Raw genomic sequence first — 22,987 nt, 5'->3', positions numbered from 1 at the left:
ATTGCGTCAACTTCAAGAACCAAAAGGAGGAAGGGAAAAGTCTTGCGGTGGTCCCATCACCTCGTGTTCAAATGGCGGAGGCCAATCGCTCTGAAGATTCAAGAATGGCTCTGTTGGGACCGAAGCACGTTTGTTGGATACCTTTCGTCCTACGACAATTCATTCTGCGGTCACTCTTCCATACCCTGACCCCCGAGAAAATCTTTTCGTTCCCTGTACTTAAAGAAAGCATCCACAAAAGGACGTTGTCAAACAACTAGCACAAGCTACACTCCTGCCTCTGCCAAATTTCTCTCTTCTTTTATTCTTACTTTTCTCATTGATACCTTGTTCGGTGGCATACATTGCTAAAAGCAGCTACTCCGCCATCTCAATGAAGACTCCTGCGCCGAGATCCCGAGCTTCTGCCCAAAGTTTCTTGGACAGGAGTGTGAGGATCCAATCTACTGCGAACTCAGAATCCTTACCCCTCAGACCTGACGGAAGTTTCGATACAACGAACTCTTTAGGATTCAAGGCAAAATATATGCGAGAAAGAATTAGTTCGCTCTGGGATGAGTATGTTATCTAGCAAGAGGCGCCCAGCTTGGACTGACATGCAGCTAGATACGTAAAACGATATCCGTGGAGTAGGGCGACTGAGCCCAGGACCCTCATGGAATTCATCAAGTTTCTAGCTTACGGAATCAAGCCCGCGAATTCAACAAGATCAGCCCAGCCAAACGAGCGGCGCAAAGTGCGAGGTCCCAGCATCCAATCTGTTGTTCAATATTACGATGTGTTCCAGAATCTTCTCCTGGATCGAGGCACACCGATTGATCCGAAAGTCTCTACACAAATTCGAAAGGTTCGTCCCTCTTCCCTCTCAAAGCTATGAGAAGGTGTCGAACTCAGCCCAATCATAGTATATCTTCCATAATCTGCGTGTCGAGCTAGATTGCCCCTTCAATGTTCGGCCGCGGAGATGGCCAAAGATTGTGCATTTCATCCACCTTGGACAGCAACTTTTCGTCCAGGACTGGATTAAATTCCCTTCAGCTGCGACACGGGTTTATTTCTGGGCGTGGTTCTCGTGCAATGTGGCTAGTGGCTCTCGTATTGGCGAGCTTGTTGAGTCGAGTGCACGTGGACAGAATTGTGATCGTGGGCTACGGTTCAAGGTAATTATTTTCTCTTGGCCTGGCTCTATCAAGCTAACAATCTGTGTTTAGGATGCTCGACTCATTGTCATTCGTAAGGAGGATGGTCAGCCAGGTTTGGCTTTTGAATTTGAACGAGATGCAAAGGGAATGACACTGACGCCTAATGAGAGGTATTTTCTGGCGCCATTTCTATTTTCATTTGTTCTGACGCTCACATCTTTTCAGGCCACGCCATGCGATCTACGAAGCACCAGAGGGGCAAATGCTACTACTCAATCCCATTTTGCCTATACTTGCCATAATATTGTCGCGCGGAGCACTTCGCGACTACAAAACTATTCAAGACATACTCCGAATCCCTGCGCCGCCGAAAGGTCAAGACATCACACTAACTTGGAGCGATGAGGTACTATCGCAGCCAGTATTTCCCCGTATTCGCGAAGGCAGCGGCTTGACAGACAAGATGGAAACCGCGAACAAAGTCGGAGAATACCTCCGTGCCCTCGGATTTCGAGCTGGTTTCCCAGAACCGCTGACTATACATGATTTCAGAGCCGAGTACCTGCAGCTCCTCGGTTAGTAAAACGTTGTCTTTGAGACAGGGGAGTAGTCGCTAATTTAATGGACCCGAAGATAAAAACTACACCACATCGCAAAGACAAAGGTCCGCTGGTCAAAGAAGTATGGGGGTTTATGCCCAAAGATACCAAGCCAAGAATAGTGGAGCTGACGGATTTGGCCTTTTGTTCTTTGACAAGGCTGTTGACGGTATCAACGAAAACCTACGAGGTTCCGGGATTCGTTTCGAACCAAACCTGATACAGAAATTGTCTGCGGCTATGGAATTACAAATTCACACCGATCACCAGTCCGAAATCAGAAATCTTGAGGCTCGGATGCTTTCGCTCATCCATACGAAAGCATCGAAGGTTGAAAAAAACAAAGTCTGGGACGAAATGAAGAAACTGTACACGAATCGCCTTCGCGACATGCAGGAGGATGGCAGAACAAAGGAGAACGAACCATCGCGTCTTTTCTTCGACCGTGCAAGGCATATGATGCCTGATAGACACAATCTTGCAGAGAACATTCTCAAAGAATTCCCACTACGAAGTTCCGAGGGGATCACTGCTCTTGGTTGTATGATCAATATCTGCAAATCTGAATCTGAAACTGAGATCCCCTCGGCCCTGCATGCAGCCAATTGCCACTGCAGCACACTATCGAAGACATGGAAGCATGTATACACCTGCCATCGATCTTATCTCAAACGTATCTGTGGCTCAGCTGATTATTGCTTCTTTTGCAAAGAATGGTATACAGGAGAAGGTTGGCGAGATCATTGCTTACAACATCTGGCCTCAAAACAGTTCCGGGCTCTTTTGTCCAAAGACGACAGATCCAATCTGTTATGCGACCCTATCATATATGGTGGAGCTCTTGTTTCCCCCGGGCTGTGTCCATTTTGTTTATCCCAGACAAACACAGCACCAGAACAGCAGTTGAAGCAGTTTCAGGAGCCTGGTAGTTGGAGCCAACATCTTCACTTGCATTTCGACCAATTTACCGAGAGCATTCAGCCTGGAGGCATCGAATGCATCCATCCACTCTGTTCTACAGTATGTAACGACTCACAGGACTTTAAATTTCATCTTTTGGATAGCCATTGCCCTCCACACGGGGATTGGGCAGCTATATCAAAGCCATTTGGACCTTCTGGAAACGTGCAGGAGAACGAAAATGCAGAAGACGGGCCACATATGGATGGTAGACAGGATTTTGAGCCTTCTTGCCAAAAAAGGGTAATCCCACCACCGCCACCACCCCGAACCAAGATTTCTCAGTTCGTGATAGCGCAATACGCATTCGACGGCTTAGAAGAAAGAGAGCTTTCTTTTCGTGAAGGAGATCGCATTTTGCTTCTGAAAAAAACGGAATCAGATCAAGACTGGTGGTATGGCGAACTGAAGGGGAAAAGGGGAGATTTTCCTGCAAACTATTGTGTAACTGTGGGGTAATCAAATTGATGGGTAGTTCAAAAGTGTATTTGGAGCCTGAATTACGTTAGATTCTGATTGGTGTGACATGGAGTAGACTGTTGGATCAAGTTTTGATTAAAGGGGATGAATCTTACGTGTACGTGATCGGTTCCAAAAACAATAATTACGCTGCCACGGCGGATTCTGAAGTAAAGCTATTGAAATGATAATTGAAAATCCGTGCCATCACCGAAAGTGCAGAGTTGTAAACAGCTCTAAGCGCTGCAGGTCGTTCAAAAATGAGCATTTGCCCAGCATCATCGACAAACAAGTCTCGCATGGCTGGAGTCTCGATTGAAATCAAACTATTGCTTCAATAACATCTGGCGCAAAGTGGTACAGTAAGTTGGGGCGCAGGTCCCCGATTTATAAATTGCATCCTGTGGAGGTGGCCGATTCTGGAGATCAAAAACCAGCGGCACCAGTGTCCAGCCTAGGACATGTCCCCCGACGGGAACCAACTACATGATCTGAGGTTGAATTATGGCCAGCAGGACTCACGTAGCCCCATGGACATTGGGCCACTTCGTTCATCAGCCTAATCCGACTTCATGCCGTTGTTTGTGCGCGGCAGCAAGTCGATATCTACTTCTGGTCATTTCACAAATAGCCCTTGCCAGTTCTGCGCATACTGGACAGTATGAGCACTTCACACTTTGTCATTGTCCGTTTTGACACTTTTGGTGGCCCAATCCTTTCAGGTCAGCCGTGCGAATTAATTCAGCTCAAACCTACACGAGAGCGTTTGCCGGCCACACCCGAAAGCTGTCGTGTCGTCGTTTTGTGGCGTGGTGAAGCGTTTTCACTCTTTTCATTACTATGCTGCATCGTATATATATTCAATTAACGATGTAATCATTGTAAGACCCAAGGACAACACATCCACGGGCTTGAAGCATGGTGTTGAACAGTACGCCGAGACGCAGAACCAAGAGACCTTCGTGGACCTGCTCGGGGAAGATCAGTTTAACCAGGAGTAGGCGGTATCGTCTTCGTGCAAGGAGAATAGTTCTTTATATGATGGTCGCAAGGATGTATAAAGGATTCCGGCTGAAAGGAATATGCATATGCATTTATAGAGATCAATTCCATGACCCTAACATGAATGGCCATAGCGTAGCTAATGAACCGGCAATGTTAGTGAACTCTTCAGTCCTTGCCGAGGTGTAGAGCCGACGGCATGGGAGAGTACAATATCGGACTCGTCCGTTTTCCGGCGCTGAGTGGAGTGCGACCTGCCGTCGTCCAGTGTTCCGCGCTAGTCACCTGTGTGCCAGGAGAGGAGCCTGGCGCTGCTCTCGGCATTGGCCCTGTATTTTAGCAGCATTGAGGCACCGTGTCGACACGACCACAAACATTCGTAGAAGGGTAAGGAAAAGGTCGCTTGCTTGTGAACGTCGCATCGCCCTTTCGCCGCCATACCAGAACCTGCCCTTCGTGGCCACATCCGTACAACGGCGTCACGCTCGTCTGGCAGCCAAAAATCAACCGGGGATCTTTGACGACTCTGGCTGTCGATCATCTCTTTACACAAAGGATTGATTTGGACACGAAGAGTGAAAAGCCATCACCGAAAGACTTCTATACGTGGGATCAGCGTGCTGCCCACCTTTGAGGATCAGAATGTCGAAAATAGACCAGTTTCCTAGGAAATCTGGAGGCGGAGCTTATCACTGGATTCATCTTTCTAAGTTCCAAGCTATCCACATTAGTGACCAAGAATAACAGCTTTGATCGAACCTCTCTGGCCCATCATTGTGTGTGATTGAAGTGAATAGTGCGTGCCTACAATTGTCTCGCTGTTACGAACATGGCCTCGTGAGTTCCGACCCTGGAAAAGAATCACCAGAACCCACCAGGCAGCGTAGCCATGACTGGAGAGCTCGACGCGATGACTCTCCAACCAGTATACGCCAGCTACCAGCTGTACAACGTCATCATGAGCGTCTCTGTTGCCTGTCCTACGTTTCCCTTGGTGTCAAGGTCTGACGGTCCAATCGTTTGACTACGGAGCCTAGCACCGCCTTCAAGATGCCGTCGCCCGTGAGAGCCAGGGCGTGACAATCGGCACCAACGTTGAAAGACACAGTATCCACAATGTCCCGAACACCTCCTACGACCTGGGCACTGATGAGATCGTCTAACTGGCGCAGCGCAGTGGCGGCACCGTCCTCGTGACCGACCTGAAAGAACTGGATGCCGACTTGGTAAGGGGGCGCGTCGAGGGCGTCCAGCTTCTTGGCGATCTGGATGAGGACGCTCTCGACGTCATCGCCCGGCACACCGTCAGTGATAACAATGACGTTAAGGGGTTTGAGAAGGTCTTTCCATCCGTCTCGCGGAACCTCTGCTCGCAGTGGCGCATGTAGCGGCGAAGAATGAAGTCGAGGCGGGTGCCGGTCGGCGTGCCCTTCCACGGGCGGACAGTCCCGAATATCTCCTCGACGGTGAGCTGCTCGCCTGGCTCTCTGGCTCCCTGGCTTCTGGTCACGTTGCGGTACCCCGTATCGGCCTTCCACGGCTCGGCAGGGTTTCCGGGGTCGTTGGACTTATGGTTCATGAAGTAAATATCTGGGCCGTCTGTGTCGTGTGAGAAAATGATAGGCAGCAGACTACTGAGGGCCCGCTGGGTTTCGCGCCACGATCTTCCTTCCATGCTTCCCGAATCGTCGATCAGGAAGACGGTGTCAAAAATCGATAGGAACGCATAGGGATCCTCTTTTGTCGAGACGTGCTTGACTGATAACGCAGGGTGATCCCCCCCCCTTGGAATGGTTCGTAGCCTGGAGTCAGCCCAGAGGCCGGGCCTGCGGTTGGTGAGTATGCTGGCGGGGGCAATTCACAATTTTCACTACTGGAGGCGATATTCCCGGTCTTACCCTGGCAGAAACGTATTGAGCAGCGGGTGAAAGTTTTCCACAAAGAAGAGCCTGGCATAATGTTGGCTGAATTGAGGATTCCACGTGATTCCCTCGAAGATCGAAACGGGCTAATTGAGAATGCGAGGCGCGGGGAATGAGTTTATATTGGTAACAAAAGAGAAACCATCTTGATTATGGCGTGTGGATCTACTCGTACTTATACAACTTTTAAGTGCGAGCTGGCAAGCCTGGCATCAACATGAGTGGAGTACAGCGTCAATATGTAGTGTTGGAGGCGCACTCGACCAGCCACCAGACCCTTTAGAGTATTCTTAATGAGAAGCAGTACACAAATCAACGTTCATACCGGGGCCATTGTCAAGTCGGATGAAATCACTGCCTCTTTACAGAAGAAGGGATGCAAGGTGCACAGCCAATTACACAGTTTTTTGCCTGCGATGTAAATGGGGCGAGATTCTGATCGGCTTGCTAACGTGTAGGGAACTCTTATCGCCCGAGGGGGCCATTGCTAATCTAAGTTAGGTGCATGGTCCAAGTGTCCATTCAATCCCTAAAATTAGAGGTTGTCAATTGCGCATCGTTCGGAATGCGGTCCTACGCCCCACAGGGGCTAGCACCGGAATCCGGATGACCGTAAGATTTTCGGCTTCAGACTTCGGCTTCAGATTTCGGTAGGAATCGAAAGGCTCAGGCCTCGGTCAATCGATTACAGATGCGGAGCAGCGCAGCAAGCGGTGGTCAGACTTTGTTAGAGCATCTTAAATGAAATGGTCGCTTCGCCAAGCGTTTAGATGGCCAGTAACGGTTCAGCCTTCTGGCGGTGCAGCCATTCCCAAATTTGGAGTGGCTTTCGTACCATAACGGGTGCAGCGTAGGAGGCCAGTCCCATCATTTGCGATCAAGTTTGGATTGTCTTTGGAGTCCATAGGTAATGGCATGATCATAACTCCTGCAGAACACCTTTCTTTGCAGTATTGCACAATCAGGGCAGACAACCTGTCAGTCTTGTGTGAGTCTATATTTAAGAACGGGACTTTGATCACTTACGCATTTACGATGCAGAAATATGCATGCGACATTCGCGTCCACCACGTTGTCGCATACATTGCACCGTATCATCACGCAGGCGCAGTCCTTATCATCACTAGGTTTCGGACAATCAACAAGAGCCTCCTTCGTGCCGAAGGCAACCGCGTTGCAGCCCCATGGACTTGGACCACCATTATAGACCAGCTTCAATCGACTCCAATTCGTGGCAGGAACTCAACATCCAGACAGCGCTCCTTCTGGTCGCTCCTCAGATAAACTTGCGCCACCCTGAAACAGGCCCAGGCCAGTTCATGCGTACGGCCACTTCCTGGTCGACGCGCCATGCTCCGTTTATTCAGCTCCTCCGGTCGCTCATTCTCGACCTGAGGTGCGTCACGTAGTAGACAATGCACGAAGCAGGCTCGACCTTGCACAGGACGATTGCTTACCAAGTCCTGAACCTGCCATGGAGCCACTTCGGCGCGAACAGAAATGCGTCCCTCCCCATCCTCAGGTCGTAACTTGAACACGCAAAACGGACTTTGGGCTGGTTCGTTCCATTGCGTTCAGGTGGGGCAAAGGACGGTTTGATCCCGCCACCTGGGGTCACTTTAGTCCCTAGACACGCCCCGCAGATGACAGCTAAGGGGTGTAAGGGATGGTTCGGTCCGCAGCTGATTGCAGCCAAGGGATGGTTCAATCCCACGACCCAGGATATGCCCGCAGTTGGTTCCAGCCATGGGACGGTTCGGTCCCAAGGATCCGTTTGACCAAGTGCCGCTTGAGCTTAATCTGACATTCCGTGGACCCTTCGGCCAGCACAAGGCGGATATGAGCCTGAACCAACTGGTTGGCACGATATTCATGCTGGCATTATATAGTATAACTAGCATCATCCAAACATATTATCCCGTATGTACCATCACGTCTTATCAGAAATAAGTATACTGATTCAAAGTGGTGGACGGCACACGTGTTTGCAGCCTGAGTCTCCAGGCCATACTTCGAAATTCCCAAAGCACGTATCATCAACCTTTCTCAACTGGAAGCGTTCGTGATAACCCATTTTGCAACTTACATATTTAAAGCCACAACCCTATATCGTCATTTGCGGCACTTTCATCATATCTGAAAATCAAATATTGTTAACTACCAAATTAATATCAAGAACATAACTTATACGCAATACTGATATACTTAAAGTATACAGCGAAAGATTCCATAAAAAAACCTTCGCCCATAAAGAAGATAGACTCACAAACTCAATATGCACGTTTAGTCGCTCGTTAATTTGTCATTATTCTCTAATACTTCTAAGAGTTCTGATGAACTTTTAAGAAGGTGGATACCACTTGTAAAACATATCTAGTAAATATATAATCGTCCAGCCTTGCCTTCTCCAAATCGCCAAGTCCATTCTAGCCATTTAGGAATACCACTGTCCAACGTCCGGCGTCCGGTCCTATCCCTCATGGGTCGCTAGCACCGGAGACCGGACCAGCCTAAGTCTTCGGCTTCAAAGTCCGGCAAGAACGGCAGAGGTCAGGTACAGGTACTGAGCTGCTGTGACCTGCGCGACCACATACCAGGAACAACCGATTACACTAGCACCTGACTTCCCGCTTCCTCTTGTTCTCCGACCTCGCAGCCTGTTCCCGCGCGGTCTTGGGTTTCATTGGTAGTAACGTTTTCCCGGGCTGCACTGGAAAGTGACTGCAAAGACCTTGTATTGAACTGGAGTGGTGCTCCTGGGCCATATTCCCCAAGTAACACAACCTCAGCCAATGCAGTCCTCCTCGTCAGTGTCGACGAATCGAACGTACATTGTTCGTGTGGCTAAAATAGACGTAGAAATCGTCAGTCGCCAAACCAACTAGTCGTAAAAATAAAAACAAGAAGTGCGATGGTGTATTAAAATCTACGGAAAAGAGGGAAATTAAATAAACGAAACGCAAAAAGCACAGCCACATTTTATCAAGCCACAATTCTATACCACGTCCCACCAACCCGAGCTCAATAGGAATACGAGCGTCCTTAGCCTCACGCCCCTGACCGTGCTCTCTCGTCTGTACCGATAGTAGACTCAGCTCCAACCAAGGGAGTTCTCAGTTGTGACTGGGCCCGAGATAAGCCGAGCTGGAGTCAGGGGCATTGCTCCTCCCTTTGGGCCTATGGAGTCCTCGCATTGCTTGTGACCCCGTAGCTCCGGGTGGTGAACCCCTGGCTGAGTAGAGCACGTGTACTGTTGGAGGACGCATCGACTGGTAGAGCCGACAACATGACAATGAGAAATCCACGTCCGGTTTCCGCCGCCAAGTGCAGCGCCATTCGCCATCGTCCGTTCTCCGGCACTAGTTAGAGTGTCATTTGCCGTCGTCCGGTTTCCGACGCTAGTTACTAGTATATTAGGAGTGTAGCGCTGTTCTGGGCATTGTTTCTCCTTTTGGCAGCAATTAGGCATCGTGTCGATATAAACCTACACAGTCGTGGAAGGGGCAAGAAAAGGTCGCTTACTTGTGAGCGTCGCATCGCTCTTTCGACGCTGTGTTAGGTCCTGCTCTTCGTGACCACATCTGTACAGCCGCGTTGACCTCGTCCGGCGGCTAAAAATCAACCGGGGATCTTTGACGACTCTGGCGGTGGACCATCTCTTCATGCAAAGGATTCATTTGGACACCAAGAAAGAGGGGGGCTGGTTTGTCGAGAACGGAAACGTTCCAGCGTTCTCACCGTGGTCCAGCGATGAATATTTAAGACCGATCTCCCACCGATCCCAATTCTTTCTTCTTTTCTTCTTGGCACCCTCTGGCGGTCTCGTACCATCTGAGAGGTCTTCATACCTCCCAACTGGGGGATGCCTTCCACCTGGAGGATGCCTTCCAGATGGAGGATGCCGCCCAAGAGGGGGATGCCTCTCCATGAGGAGACAGCTATTCCACCAGTTACCCACCCTTCGCCCGGTCTACTCCGGAGAAGCCCATGCGAAGGCCGAGGAGACACTGCCATCCACATGTCCATACTAATCCGGCCCAACTTCTGCTCATCTCTCTCTCGCGCATCACGAGGCGCCACAGCGGTGCCTGTCAAACGATATTTACCCAGGCGTGACTTGAAACCCCGCCGTCCGTGTCGTGGCGCCCGCGAGAGAAGTGAGGAGCAGATGCGTCGAGACGGTGTGGCATGTTGGAGACATTGGTCTACCGCCGAACGGCGTGCTTCAGCAGGAGGTCGGGTCAAGGGCTGTGACTCTCTCGTTGATGTAGAATTTTCGACCTGCTCCAGTGCGTGACAGCAGGTCACTATCCTGAACCCGTTGCTGCAGAAGAAATCAATGATTTGGAATGCCATTTCCTTTCTGTCCCCAGAGACTGCTAGGACGGTCATTCGTTCTTCTGCCTTGCCATCTTCCTGCTGCCGGAGCATCATGAATTGGGCGACTTGTCTGCCCCAGAAAAATGCATTGGCCGCGCGCATTGTCTGTCTCAAGTCATATGCTGCTTGCTCTGAATCAACAAAGTGCCTCAGATAAGCGTTAACAGTTCGCCGTCGGTCGACTCGCACCGCTTCTCGTGTTCTCTTATCAACAGATGATAATGCCAGGCTGGTAGCTACATCCATGTATCCTACAACTTGAGAGATGAGTTCATTGGGCAATAGGCTCCACGACATCGTTCGAACTCAAATACGTATAAAGACTTCGTAGGCTAGATACGTTATGAGGAAGATAACGAACTGTTGAAAATATCGTAGGTCAGCCTCATGGCCCGAGGAGAGAACAAGTAGATATAAGAATCGATACTGTACTTGGCCTTACCGCGAAGGATTTTCCCCTTCTGCGCGCCTTGACCTTCTGTTCCCTGGTATGCGTGGCATCAATCAAGCATCGGCCCCAGAGGATGGAATAGAAAAGAGGATATCAGAATGAACGGATAAAACGAGCAGTTACAACTTCTGTCTTAGTTGAATGTAGACCTGTGTCTAGGTCTTATCCTGGGCTAGATACAAGCGGCCATCGAAGGGCTCACGTAGCTGCAGCATACCCGTCAGTGGACTCTTGAATCCGTGCCGAGGTGTAGAGCCGACGGCATGGGAGGGTACAATATCGTACTCGTCCGTTCTCTTGGTATATCATCATATTTGGACATGCTAAGATATCGCTGACGAGAGGCCATTTCCTACCCATAATTATTGTGACCTCAGAATTGTTATTCAGAAGACCGTATTTTGGCCATTCCCATATGTGTTCCAAGAATTGTATGTGCAGTAATTATGTATGGGACGGTTCTGTGCTTGGACACAAATTGTCTTCAATATTCATAACATGCTTCTCGACTACTGTGCAGCGCTGGAATACCGTGTATTAAGCAGGAACAGATGCTTACAGTAGCTCCTGTTTTCTCGCTGTCTCTTAGTTTTCCTATCTCACGTCATCTTCCCGCGCGCTCTTTAGTCTCATCGGGGGGATCTCGTCCCATGCTGCATTGGCGACTGCAAGGCTGCGAGGAAACGCAGTGAGCCTGGAGGTTGCTACTTCTAAGTCAACGACAGAAACCGAGTCGGCGTAGCGAAGTACAAGCAGCTGTATCTTCTCCCCCTTAGGGAAGTCTCCGAAAAGGCTGCGGATATAATGCGGCAGCCAACAAGAAGTTGTTTGAATTTCGATCTTAATTGCTGCTCTCTCTCCCGTTGCAGTGTTTTGTCCACAGTAGGTATCACCGGTCGAGCCAGAGCCGAGCTTGCCAGTCAATACGAAGGTACTGTATCGATGGCCAACGTTTTGTGTCTACTCAACAATTAGCTGCGCATGATCTAGCTATTGGCACAGGCTGTGTTTTATTGCTGGCTGCATTATATCGGATGGCCGCCTCACTGTTAATCCATATAAGAGAAACCCATGCCTCTTTCGAAATGGATCATGATGTACTGAGTCGAAGCAGAAGTATTAATGAGCCTCTGTAGAAGCGTAGGTCGGCTTCCTTATCTCCATAATTTTGTGCATGAATTATTTCGGCTCTACAGTCCAGGTTCGTCAATTTTCCGTCGCGTATCGTGCTGATCCAATAGCTTACTAGTTTGGGCCAGCTATCTTCACCAACCGTGAAGCCTCGAAGCCGCACCACCTCCTCGCCACCGCTGTATGCTACAGCTTGGAGCTTGTTACCAAAGCAGCAGAACTGCAATTGGCTGAATGACGGTGTAGGGCGTCAGGAGAAACCTCCATGTTCCTGCATGACTACAGCAGTGACGAGGATGGCTATGCCGGGCAAAGAGTATGTGTCAAGTGGTACAAGGACCGACAAGAGCAAGGCTGACAAGGCAAGAGCACGGTCCGATGGGCTGACCGGGGGTTTGTATCAGGTGAATATGACGTAGACACCAGGCCATCGATCTGGTCAGGAAGGTAATACGGCAAGTACTCGTTGTGAGGACTAGAGGACGGTGACCTGTACCTAGACGGTCTAAATGGTCAGGCGATCGTGGCTTTGGAGGGGGCAAGGGCGGACAAGATCAGTAGTCTACCGGACATGGTACGCAAATGTAGTACAAGGATTGCAAAACCAAATTGATAGCTGTCTAAGTGGCTAGGAAATCCTTCCCGCTATATATCCATTCATTCCCTCACTGGTGTTGGCTGAATCACCAGTGTCCTTTGTCCTGATCACTGTTGGTCCTTAGTGATCCCGTTCTGGATCACCACCCTATATGTCCACGATCATTTGTCTCCACAGGTGATCGGGTCCTTGATTACGTGACTTCCTTTGTCCCATTGGTCCCGTGGTTTTCCTGTCTTTGTCGTCTGCCCATCAGCTGCCTGGTGGGTTCTAGTTGTTCCTTTCAGGGGTCGCGGTTCGTGAGGCCATGTTCGTACACACAGCAGCGACCCAAGCCGAGAACAAAGATTAAACCTGATCCGTAAGCGATCGTTACCCGCAGATTCGGCTTGACGCTTACACACTAAAGCCCCCACACCAATCGTTTTTCTGCAGCTGACAATCCCGACGCACTGGCCATCAAGCTCTCCACCGCATTCAAAATCATGGGCGGGCCTGATATGCCCCACACTAGGCTGCACCCCTCAACACGAGTGCTCTAGCCAACCTGCTTATCGCCTGAGTCATCTCCAGTAGATTGGGACACCACCGGTCCGCACCTTTATATCCTGGCCCATCTCCCTCAGCTAAATTATGATGGCCATCCATGGCGCGGCTGCAGGCAAGAAAGAGGCCGCGAATAGACAATCATCCGCCAGACCAAGTCCCATCTAAGAGGGCGAAATTGAGCGGCGTCTACCCAGTAGACGGCCCTCCACACGATCAAGCTCCATTCGACAGGACAATCCCAAATGGTGTGTTTCCTAAGCCTTCGCGATCGCCGAACCGAAAGAGACGAACAACCGATCCTTTACAAGACCAACCCCCTTTAAAGAAGCCGAAATCGCGTGGTGCTGTCCACAGGGCTTCGAGCTTCCCTTCCGAATTCTACGATAATCTGTCTAAGGTTTGGCTCACGCGTCGCGCGTTGCAAGAAGTCGACCGCCGGAACGACAGTCTCTCTCTGCCAAAGCTTCCAGCCCACCAAAAACACATTCGAGATTTGGCCCAAACCATAAAGGAGGGTGGTTCTGACCTTGCTCGCTTTGCGAGGACCGGTGGTCCAGATCTCAGCGATCTTCAGGGGGTATGCTCTGTACTGCTCAATACTCAGATGTTGTTGACTGACCAGTCTGCTTAGTGTCCAGAGCCGATAAGTACCGCGCATACGATGGCTTCTATATCGTCCTCTGTGACAAGCAAGCGTGTCTCAGCGGGCAGCGTGCGAACACAGTCAACCGAGGTGACTACTGTTTCCAACAGAAGCAGGCGCTCATCCGCATACGATGCCAATTTCAGGCAACATTGTATCGACTACCACATCTACCCTCCTGTTTACAAGTTTCCCGATGGCACCCGGCCCCCGAAGCCGGCAAACTTTGAAGAGATCCGTCAGGCTTTAAAGACCCCAAGGCGTTCTCTTTCCCCCTCTGTTGTTCCCGATACCGCTTTTGACGATTTTCAAGACAAAAATGCGACCAGATCTGAAGGCACAGTGATGCGCACCGTGGTTCCGCTCATTATTGGCAATAGCGATATCCTGAATGAGGGGCATCTTCCGTTTACTAACTTGGCCTCAATAACGGACAACACTATTGTAAACCCAATACCCGACTTTTTCGATGGTGCTCATCCCGAGGCTGTGAACAAGAAAGTAAGAGAAGATTTGGACGAGATCATAATACCGACGAAAAAGGGGGGAGTTCCCATAGCGCCTAACTTTTTCCTGGAAGCCAAAGGCCCCGGGGGCTCCATCGAGGTAGCGATGGGACAGGCAGTCTTGGACGGCGCGCACGGGGCTCATTCCATGCACGCCTTGCAAAATTATCTCATGGATGAACCCGTCTACGATGGCAACGCCTATGCATTCACTTCAACCTTGCTTGACGGATACCTCAAACTATACGCACACCATCTCACTGCTCCTGCTAAGTGCGGACAAGGGCCGAGCTATCACATTACTTTACTCAAAGCTTATGCTCTGAGTGATGACGAGGTTTATTCACAGGGCAGGGGGGCATTTAGAAATCTTAGGATAAGGGCGAAAGAGTACCGCGACCGATTTATCGGGATCGCCAATGCGAGAGTACGCGATCGAAGCACAGAGGATGCAGACACAGAATGGAATGTTGCAAGCATGGCTGGCGAACAGCAAGATATTGGCTCGAGTCCTCTCGATTTTTATGATTGTCGCATGTTCGCCGAACCAGATGACGAGGAAAAGACCCAGGAGATCCAGGAGACTCAGCAGAGCAACGTGGGGCTGGCAATTCACACATATGGCGATGATGACGTGGACGACGCTGGGGATTCAACATGCTTTGCAACGAGCTTCACATCAAGCTTCACGTCGACCAGCCGGGAAGAACACCTACGTTCCCAGCGTCCGCCTAAGATGCCACGCAGCCCTCCCTCGCCTTCATCTACCCGGCAATCCAAGAGAGCCGGTTGATCATGGCATCAGCCGTTCGTTTGCTGATGGTACGCGCTATGGCGTATGTAAAGTCATTCAGCTTCGAGCTGCAACGGCCAGCTGTGGATACAGTCTTGCAGTATCATAGTTCGAAGGCGTGAGTGTTGTCAGGCTGTGCGCATCATTGCCTTGACTGGAAAACTCGGCGGCCTGAGAGAAAAGGATCTTCAACTAAATTACAACAAGCTATGGTTCGCACTTATGATGAAAGTAACATTATTCTAGCGCTTCATGCGCTTCGTACGACCCCCAAAGTGAGCATGCGACATGTCGCTACGACGCAGAACGTACTGCGTACGACGCTACCGAAAACGTGGTTTAGTAGCAAGACGCGATATCTCCGCAAATTTTCGTGAATTGAGGAATCCGCTATTATTAACAGCCGGCAAGCCGGCGAACCACTTCCGTTGCTGCACGACCCCACCGGCTGCGCCTCCACGCGCGCTTCAAACCTGGTGCAAGATCTCTCAGCAAGTGCCGCATCAATTGATCCCGCCAGGAGTGGTTCGTGGTGCCTACTTAAGTACCCACAACACTTGCTCCCATGCAAAGCGGCAGGCGAAGTAATGTTACTGACTCGGTCACTCTGTCTTGGAGCAACCAGATCATACGGTCTATAGGGCTGATCATCGGGCGTTTTCGAGTATTGCAACTAGTCCTACCGCTATGAGTATCGAAAGTGTGGACGGTCCAGGGCCGAGTCAGAGGATCACGCACAATGACGACTTGGAAATGGTCTACTCCAGGCCCAGCGAGCAGGAGCTTTGCAACCCTGGCTCATGCAACTTGGCCAACCATGCTCTACGGCCGGATCACCGCAAATATGGGCGCAGAGAGGGCAGTAACTCCTCAAACATGTCCTCCCTGCCGCAAAACATGAAATCCAAGACGGCTCTGCAATTTGGGCCATGTCAGGCTTGTGGCTGTGACATGGGACGGTTGCTGCAGCTGGCTGAAAGAATTTTGCAGTTTGATCTTCCCGGAGGTATACCATGGGAAGATCACCTGGCCAGTGCTGCGGTACTGACTGCCCATCAGAAGTCTGCAGCGATGCGCAAGATAAGTCAGTGGGCACTACGAGACTACGTGATAAAGTTGATGTTCCCGTCACTTGGGGCACTAGACAAGGACATGCGGGAAGCTGCGATCTCGTCTGAAAGGACACCTCGCCTGCGCGGTGGGTCCATGCAGGAGATGACCGTCACGCCACACCAGCATGGTACCGGTACCGGGGACGAGCATTTGAACATGGATCTGCTGGGTCTTAGAAGTAGAGACCATCAGACATGGGCGGGAAACCCGGTCAGGCCAAGGGAAAGAATACGCGGTCAGCTACGCAAGCCCTGGACAGATTCCGACGAGCGATATCTCAGACTGTCTATGAGAAGAAAAATCGGTTGGGCTCAAATCGCACAACAGTTGAACCGCACTCCAGGTGCTGTCGAGCAGCATTGGAGATTGATCAATCATGATGACAAGACGCGCCGGCGCAGGTCCCGGGCTACGGCAACATCTGCCTGAGAACCTATCACCAAAATGTGGATAGAAGCTGTTGCAATTGGACAATACGACTTATTTTCATTCATGTCATCTACTTTCCTTACGCAAGATCTCCTCCTGTGCCGCAAAGTTGGCACTTTCATTTTGCAAAGCCCCCTTGATAGCATCCGCGTAAAAGACTACGACAAGAATGGTCTTAAGGGCTACACCTATGGCCAATTAGACACCAAGTCAAAAGTCTAATAATGAACTGCAAGATGGAATGGAAGCCGTAACTGAAATCTGAAATCGGATCACAATGCCTAGTAATGTCCTGAAAATAATATGTCTGCATGTGTCCCGTCTTGACAATTGTCACCAAAATCCCCATTTTGACCGAGTCCACGTCGCCACATTAGGCTCCCAGATCCGGTCATCCATCATCGTATAAAGATGATTGATATATGCTTTTCTTACCTTTTTATATTTGTCGGCTCCATCAACTCAGGATTATATGACAAAAAATGAAGCAGAATGACTCAAGAAACACATCACATTCAACGACAAGCTCCGCTGCAGCTACATCCGTGGAGCAGATGGCTATAGTGCAGACCATTCGCTGCCTACGGTGCGCCAAGGCTGTTGAAATTATGTCCACAGACGACCTCATTTCTACGTCCATGATCCGCATAGGATACAACCTTTACTATTGTGCTCGCTGCGCAAAGCGGGTTGGCTACACAAAGGAAGCCTTTTAATCATATTCTCCATCATGGGTCACGATGGCATGAAGGGATGTCCATCTCAAGGTCGATGCTTCTTGTCGAGCAGTGACTGCTTGAAAACTGGATGTCAAGTACCAGCAGAAAAATCGATGAGAAATGAACAGCCGTTTGACCACGAGCCTCACTGCGCACTAGCCGGCCGTGTGATGGAGAAAACCAGTTGCGACATACCATTCTCGCTGCAATTCCATTTTACAAGCAACGACATGATCAATCTCGTGCAGCCACATCGCAACCTCTTCATCGGAACCTTTGTTCTCGTCCTCCGCGTAGGAAACAGCCTCAAAGCTTCGAGATGATCGTATAAAAACATAATCGTCGTCCTGTATAGTGGGCCCCTAGAGGTACTTTACATATCCCTGTCTTCTTCCTATATAGATAGAGAATAAAACGTCCGTACCATAGCCAATCCGTCCTGACATCGCGTCTTGGTGATCGTGTACTGTACCGGTCCCTGCTTCAAATTAATTTCCTCGGGCAAGTATGCCTGTGGAGTGTCATGATGCTCGCCTGTCTCATTCCTGCCTTTGTGCTCTCTTGTCGCCAAATGCACACGTCCGAGTGCTGTAATGTGACCCAAAATGACTAGGTATGCTTGTGCTGGCTCACCAATGACAGGAAATGTCATCAGGGTATGTCCGTAAGTGGCCGTGCAGTTGGGAATGGCCAAAGGGCAAATTCTTGGTCCACGGAATATAACCATGTGCAGTCGGATTAAGCTCAAGCGGCACTGGTTCAGAATGGATCCTTGGGGCCGAACCGTCCCATGGCTGGAACCGACTGCGGGGCATGTCCTGGGTCATGGGATTGAACCATCCCTTGACTGTCCACTGCGGGGCGTGTCTAGGGACCAAAGCGACTCCAGGTGGCGGGATTAAACCGTTCTTCGCCCCACACGGACGCGATGAACCGAACCGGCCCAAAATCCGTTTCGCGCGTGTGACTTGATGCTGGAAGGGACACTTTGAATAGCGTATTTCTGTTCGCGCACCGAAGTGGCTTCGTGATAGGTTCCGGACTTGGTCAGCAATTGTCTTGTGCAAATCTACAACGTGAGCAGGTCAAGAATGAGAGACCGAAACAGGTGAATAAACGGAGCATGGCACGTCGACGAGGAAGTGGCCGCACGCACGAAATGGCCTGGAGTTGTTTTAGGGTGGCGCACCTACTCGCTGATGAATCCCACAGCTATTCCTCCTGCACAAACACTTCATGGAACCTCCGGACAGCGATTATTGTAAACAGAATCCGCCATCAAGGTGTCCAGGACCACTCGCAGCAACGTAATGAATATTCTACAGGCAAGACCACAGATGCAGACAGATGTAGACAGATGTGGACAGTCGTAGAGGCAACTTTCGATACCCATTAAAAGCATCACTCAGAAGCATTTCTTTACCTTCACATTCATCTCTGCAGACACCTCCTCCAGCCATGCCAGTGCACCGGTATTTCCGAACAATTTGAATCCCAGCTGTGAACCACAACTGTCTATCTACTGAGCGTGGCGACTGAATTAGACATGCCGGCGTTGGTCAGAGCAAGGGTTCAGAAATAAACATTAGGGGACGCTTCGGGCTTTAGGTGTGAGGCACTTCCTGAAAGGCTGGAAGTGGTATATGCCAAAGTCAATGGGATATTGAATGGAACGAGTTTCCATTTACATTCCTGCAGTATATATCTAATAACGAACTGGAAGTATATATACACGCCAGCGCTCTCACTTAGATTTCAGTTCAAGCACCCTCCATCTAGACCTCCCACTTTGTTACATAGAACATCTCTGTCGACCAATCCTGCCATCATTGCAATGAATTTACAGAATCGCCGAGTACAGCCGGCCCAGCAGCCAGGGATGTCAGCGACCCGCGCACGGTCAAACACCAACCTTTCCGTTCCGAGCAATCATGGAACCGCCCCGCGCAATATCCAAACAACAGCCCCATCTAGATCGATCAACCAGCCCATGCGTGCAGGTCAATCAGGCCTCTCGACTCTTCCTGATCTTGCCGAAGACGAGGAATTTGATCCCGCACCCCAGTCAGTGTGCCTCGCCTCATAGAAGGCAAACGCTCGCTGACATGATGGAAGAATCCAGGACCAGCTCGAACAGATAAACGCCAAACTTGATCAACTCTCGACCGCTGTTCAACGGCTTTCAAGTCAATCTGCAGCAGCGTGAGCAGACCGTTACTCTTTTCTGCCAACTTGAGATTACTGACAGGAAGCATTGTAGTACGAAGCGACTGTGAGTTACCCTACGGGGATTGGACAGGCCAATTTTGAAACTAACGTTACCATCTTGGTCAGAGACACAAACATGACTCAAGGGTGAGTTGGTCTGATAAGCAATACTTGAACACGTTTCGATAACTTTACTAGTTTCCGCCAACAAAGCAACGACATGGAGACATGGGTCACGGGCTTGAAGGATGGTCTTGAACAGTATGCCGCGACGCAGAACCAAGAGAGCTTCATGGACCTGCTCGGGGAAGATCAATTTAACCAGGAGTAGACGGTATCGTCTTCGTGCAAGGATAATAGTTCTCTATGCGATGATCGCAAGGATGTAGAATGGATTCCGGCTGACAAGTATATGCATATACATTTATAGAGATCAAGTCCATGATCTTAACATGAACGGCCATAGCGTAGCTAATGAACCGGCAAAGAAGTGACTCCTAAGATGGGATCGAATGCTGGCTCCGAACAGACGACGACCATATACATGTATGAACATACTAATTTTGGTACATGCCTTTGGCTTCGAGAAATCGCAGTAAGTACTACGCCAGTCACAGACTCAGAGACTCAAGCCCGTCTATCATGGCCATTCGACTTTCGACGAGCAAGATTCCTGAGCACATTCAGACAGAACGAGCCCACTACCTGAACCCCACTATCGGTACGTTGGATAACGGTCTGAATGCTCTGCTCGTGCGTGTCAAGTGATGGCCGTAGATATGTTTCAAACAGGTGGCGGTGGCCTCGCGACTCCGGAAGTAGTAGGTAAAGGATTAAGACCAACCTCGAAGTCGAATATAGAGGGATCTGGTCTAGAACCGGCTTGACGAAGAACTCTGCTAAGAGTATGACAGAGAGTACGGACCAGTACATCAACCATTCTTTGAGCGGTGTGGTTCTGGAGGTCTTCAGAGCATTGTATGTGGCAAGTAGGGGATAGAGTAGGGAAACAAGCGCGCTGAGAGTATGGAGTAGGTTGTCAAACATGGCAACAGACGAAGGTGCAATACGTGCAGTATAAGCTGTCAAAGCTGTCAGCCTGTAAGCAAGTGAAGAACTGCATTTGATGGCGGCAGACTGGTTGTATATATCCTGCTAAAATATGGCCAAAGACGTAGAAGTGGACAGGAAATCTCGGTCCATAAGTTACTTGATTGTAGACTGGCCAGAATTTGACTGACGAGCAGTGAGCTGGGAGCCAGAAATTGAAAGGGCCGAACACCTCCAGTGCGCGGCAGTTGAGCCATTTTCCGCTACATGATTTCGTAACCGTCCAGAAATGGAAACGTCCACTACTAAGGCTCGCATAGATAAGGTAGCAGGCTGTTTAGTAGTTGAGCTCAGGCGTTCCCGATGGTGCACGATACTCACAATATGCTTTCGATGACACGGGGCAGGACAATGGTTCGACGAGCTCGATTCCCTTCTCGGGACTCTGATGATTCAGACGGTAAGGCCCCGACTATGGCCGAAGCCTGGGCACAGTATTCACTAAGTTGAACCTTTAGGATCCGAGGAGATTGATTCGGGATCGGAGTATGAGAGTTCAGGCCACAGTACAGACGGATCGGAAAGCACAGGAAGTCTGGATGATTTCGTCGTTTCCGACTCGGACAATGATCTTGGCGACATCCAGGTGTTTGGCGTCGACGGCCATGACGGGATCGACGACACACCATCCGACACGGCAGAAAGAATACCACAGGGTGATTTGAATACTGAGCAGGACATCGGCCCAGATGCATTAGCTTCTCTGTCCAAGGCTTTTGGGAAGCTACAAGATGCACTTGTCTTATTGAAGACAACTATAAACAGTCTGGAAGCCGAGCGCAAGCCATAACAATGACAAGTTGTCATCAATGTATTCTTGTATCTTCTCTATCCCTATACTTCGGTTTGAGGCCTGTTATAATATACAAGATCGCTTTGATTCGTATCTCGAGTGCCGGCCATACCGTGTCGCGGCTTTCTCCCCAGACTATCCAAGAGATGGAGGACCCGACGAATCATGATCTGCTTCTGCATTGGAAGGCGTCTTTTCACTGAAACCCCAGGCGATACGTTGGTTCCTGTGAATGAGGCCTGCCTCCAACTCTTCTCCCGTCCACTCGACTTTTTGACGCCACCAGGCCTGGGCACAACGGAGGATTGCTTGATCTGCTGGTTTCCTTGCCTTAGCTCCTTAGTCTGGCGCACCGTACCTGACCGTCCGTCTCGATAGCACCATAGATCATCAGGCTGCTCGGCTTGGATCTCTAGTGTCTGGCACAAGGCGTCTTCGTCGATGGTGACTTCGGATACTGCTACAGTCCATCAGTTAGCGTTAAGCGGCGCTGTTCGTAATCCAAGAAAGGAACACACTTCTTTGTGGAGAGATTGGCGATGCATGATCTACGCGCCGAGGCGAGTCCCGCACAATGATAGTACCTTCTTCCTCGCCTGGAAAATCATAGATAGAGCTTGCGGCAGCCTGCCCAGCTTCGACTGGCGAGACGAGCGCAGGCTGAGTGCTACCACCTCGATCAGTGTGGATTGCGGGCGATATTTGTTGGGAATTCTCGCTAATTGCCTTCAACGCCTCCAGTTCATGAGTATCCTTCCGGTCTAGGGTGTGCCTTGGTGACTTACAAATGTTTCCAAACTCGGCATCTTTTGGCCTGGAGGTAAATGCACAACTGTTCGCATCTTCTTGTGGACGGGGTCCCAATACATGGCCATACTGAAGACATTTGCCTTCTTTCCTAAGATCCTAGCCTTACCAAGAAGGGACTTTCCGCTTCTGCGCGCCTTGACCTTTTGTTCCCTGGTATGCATAGCATCAATCAAAGATCGACTCCGGAGGATGAAATAGAGAATAGTACATAAGAGGGACAGCTGAAGGACATCTTCTATCTAGTGAACCTGGATCTAGGTCTTATCCTGGGCCAGATACAAGCGGCCATCGAAGGGCTCACGTAGCTGCAGCATACCCGTCAATGGACTCTTGAATCCGTGCCGAAGTGTAGATCCGACGGCATGGGAGGGTACAATATCGTACTCGTCCGTTCTCCGGCGCTGAGTGGAGTGCCATCTGCTGTCGTCCGGTGTCCGACGCTAGTCACCGGTGTGCCAGGAGAGGAGTATGGCGCTGTTCTGGGTATTGTTTCTGTCTTTCGGCAGCAATCAGTTATCGTGTTGCAACGACCCGACACGTTCATAGGAGGAGCACGAAAAGGTCGCTTGCTTGTGAGCGTCGCATGGCCCTTTTAGCGCTGTGCCAGAACCTGCCCTTCGTGACCATATCCGTACAGCCGCGTCAAGCTCGTCTGGCGGCCAAAAATCAA

The 22,987-nt window shown here is 50.1% G+C and overlaps 8 protein-coding genes across 8 annotated transcripts; 5 read left to right on the top strand and 3 right to left on the bottom strand.

Annotated features, from left to right (window-relative positions):
* Nucleotides 1-655: 655 nt before the first annotated feature.
* JN550_007926 (uncharacterized protein) lies at nt 656-1,722 on the top strand (the record flags this gene model as incomplete). The annotated part of the gene is made up of 4 exons (XM_049319830.1): nt 656-847; nt 906-1,160; nt 1,212-1,312; nt 1,368-1,722. The coding sequence occupies 4 exons, from the start codon at nt 656-658 to the stop codon at nt 1,720-1,722; spliced, it is 903 nt and encodes a 300-aa protein (XP_049169993.1).
* A 3,420-nt stretch (nt 1,723-5,142) lies between these two features.
* On the bottom strand, nt 5,143-6,418 carry JN550_007925 (uncharacterized protein; the record flags this gene model as incomplete). Its single annotated transcript, XM_049319829.1, has 4 exons — nt 5,143-5,418; nt 5,466-5,988; nt 6,061-6,170; nt 6,410-6,418. 4 exons carry the CDS (start codon nt 6,416-6,418, stop codon nt 5,143-5,145), a joined length of 918 nt encoding a protein of 305 aa, XP_049169992.1.
* A 2,843-nt stretch (nt 6,419-9,261) lies between these two features.
* On the bottom strand, nt 9,262-10,761 carry JN550_007924 (uncharacterized protein; the record flags this gene model as incomplete). The annotated part of the gene is made up of 2 exons (XM_049319828.1): nt 9,262-9,443; nt 9,933-10,761. 2 exons carry the CDS (start codon nt 10,759-10,761, stop codon nt 9,262-9,264), a joined length of 1,011 nt encoding a protein of 336 aa, XP_049169991.1.
* A 2,529-nt stretch (nt 10,762-13,290) lies between these two features.
* JN550_007923 (uncharacterized protein) lies at nt 13,291-15,135 on the top strand (the record flags this gene model as incomplete). The annotated part of the gene is made up of 2 exons (XM_049319827.1): nt 13,291-13,770; nt 13,825-15,135. 2 exons carry the CDS (start codon nt 13,291-13,293, stop codon nt 15,133-15,135), a joined length of 1,791 nt encoding a protein of 596 aa, XP_049169990.1.
* Nucleotides 15,136-15,822: 687 nt separating this feature from the next.
* Nucleotides 15,823-16,677, top strand: JN550_007922 (uncharacterized protein; the record flags this gene model as incomplete). The annotated part of the gene is made up of 1 exon (XM_049319826.1): nt 15,823-16,677. One exon carries the CDS (start codon nt 15,823-15,825, stop codon nt 16,675-16,677), a length of 855 nt encoding a protein of 284 aa, XP_049169989.1.
* A 2,598-nt stretch (nt 16,678-19,275) lies between these two features.
* Nucleotides 19,276-19,935, top strand: JN550_007921 (uncharacterized protein; the record flags this gene model as incomplete). The annotated part of the gene is made up of 5 exons (XM_049319825.1): nt 19,276-19,460; nt 19,512-19,598; nt 19,657-19,668; nt 19,731-19,751; nt 19,803-19,935. The coding sequence occupies 5 exons, from the start codon at nt 19,276-19,278 to the stop codon at nt 19,933-19,935; spliced, it is 438 nt and encodes a 145-aa protein (XP_049169988.1).
* A 1,130-nt stretch (nt 19,936-21,065) lies between these two features.
* On the top strand, nt 21,066-21,504 carry JN550_007920 (uncharacterized protein; the record flags this gene model as incomplete). The annotated part of the gene is made up of 2 exons (XM_049319824.1): nt 21,066-21,114; nt 21,173-21,504. The coding sequence occupies 2 exons, from the start codon at nt 21,066-21,068 to the stop codon at nt 21,502-21,504; spliced, it is 381 nt and encodes a 126-aa protein (XP_049169987.1).
* A 138-nt stretch (nt 21,505-21,642) lies between these two features.
* On the bottom strand, nt 21,643-22,382 carry JN550_007919 (uncharacterized protein; the record flags this gene model as incomplete). Its single annotated transcript, XM_049319823.1, has 4 exons — nt 21,643-21,821; nt 21,866-21,967; nt 22,026-22,242; nt 22,293-22,382. 4 exons carry the CDS (start codon nt 22,380-22,382, stop codon nt 21,643-21,645), a joined length of 588 nt encoding a protein of 195 aa, XP_049169986.1.
* Between the last annotated feature and the right edge of the window lie 605 nt (nt 22,383-22,987).

The sequence above is a fragment of the Neoarthrinium moseri genome, assembly GCF_022829205.1.
Source record: "Neoarthrinium moseri strain CBS 164.80 chromosome Unknown scaffold32_Wmoseri_CBS_16480, whole genome shotgun sequence".
NCBI classification, from domain to species: Eukaryota; Fungi; Ascomycota; class Sordariomycetes; order Amphisphaeriales; family Apiosporaceae; genus Neoarthrinium; species Neoarthrinium moseri.
The sequence above is the reverse complement of the archived record's forward strand: the minus strand, read 5'-3'. Positions and strand labels throughout refer to the sequence as shown.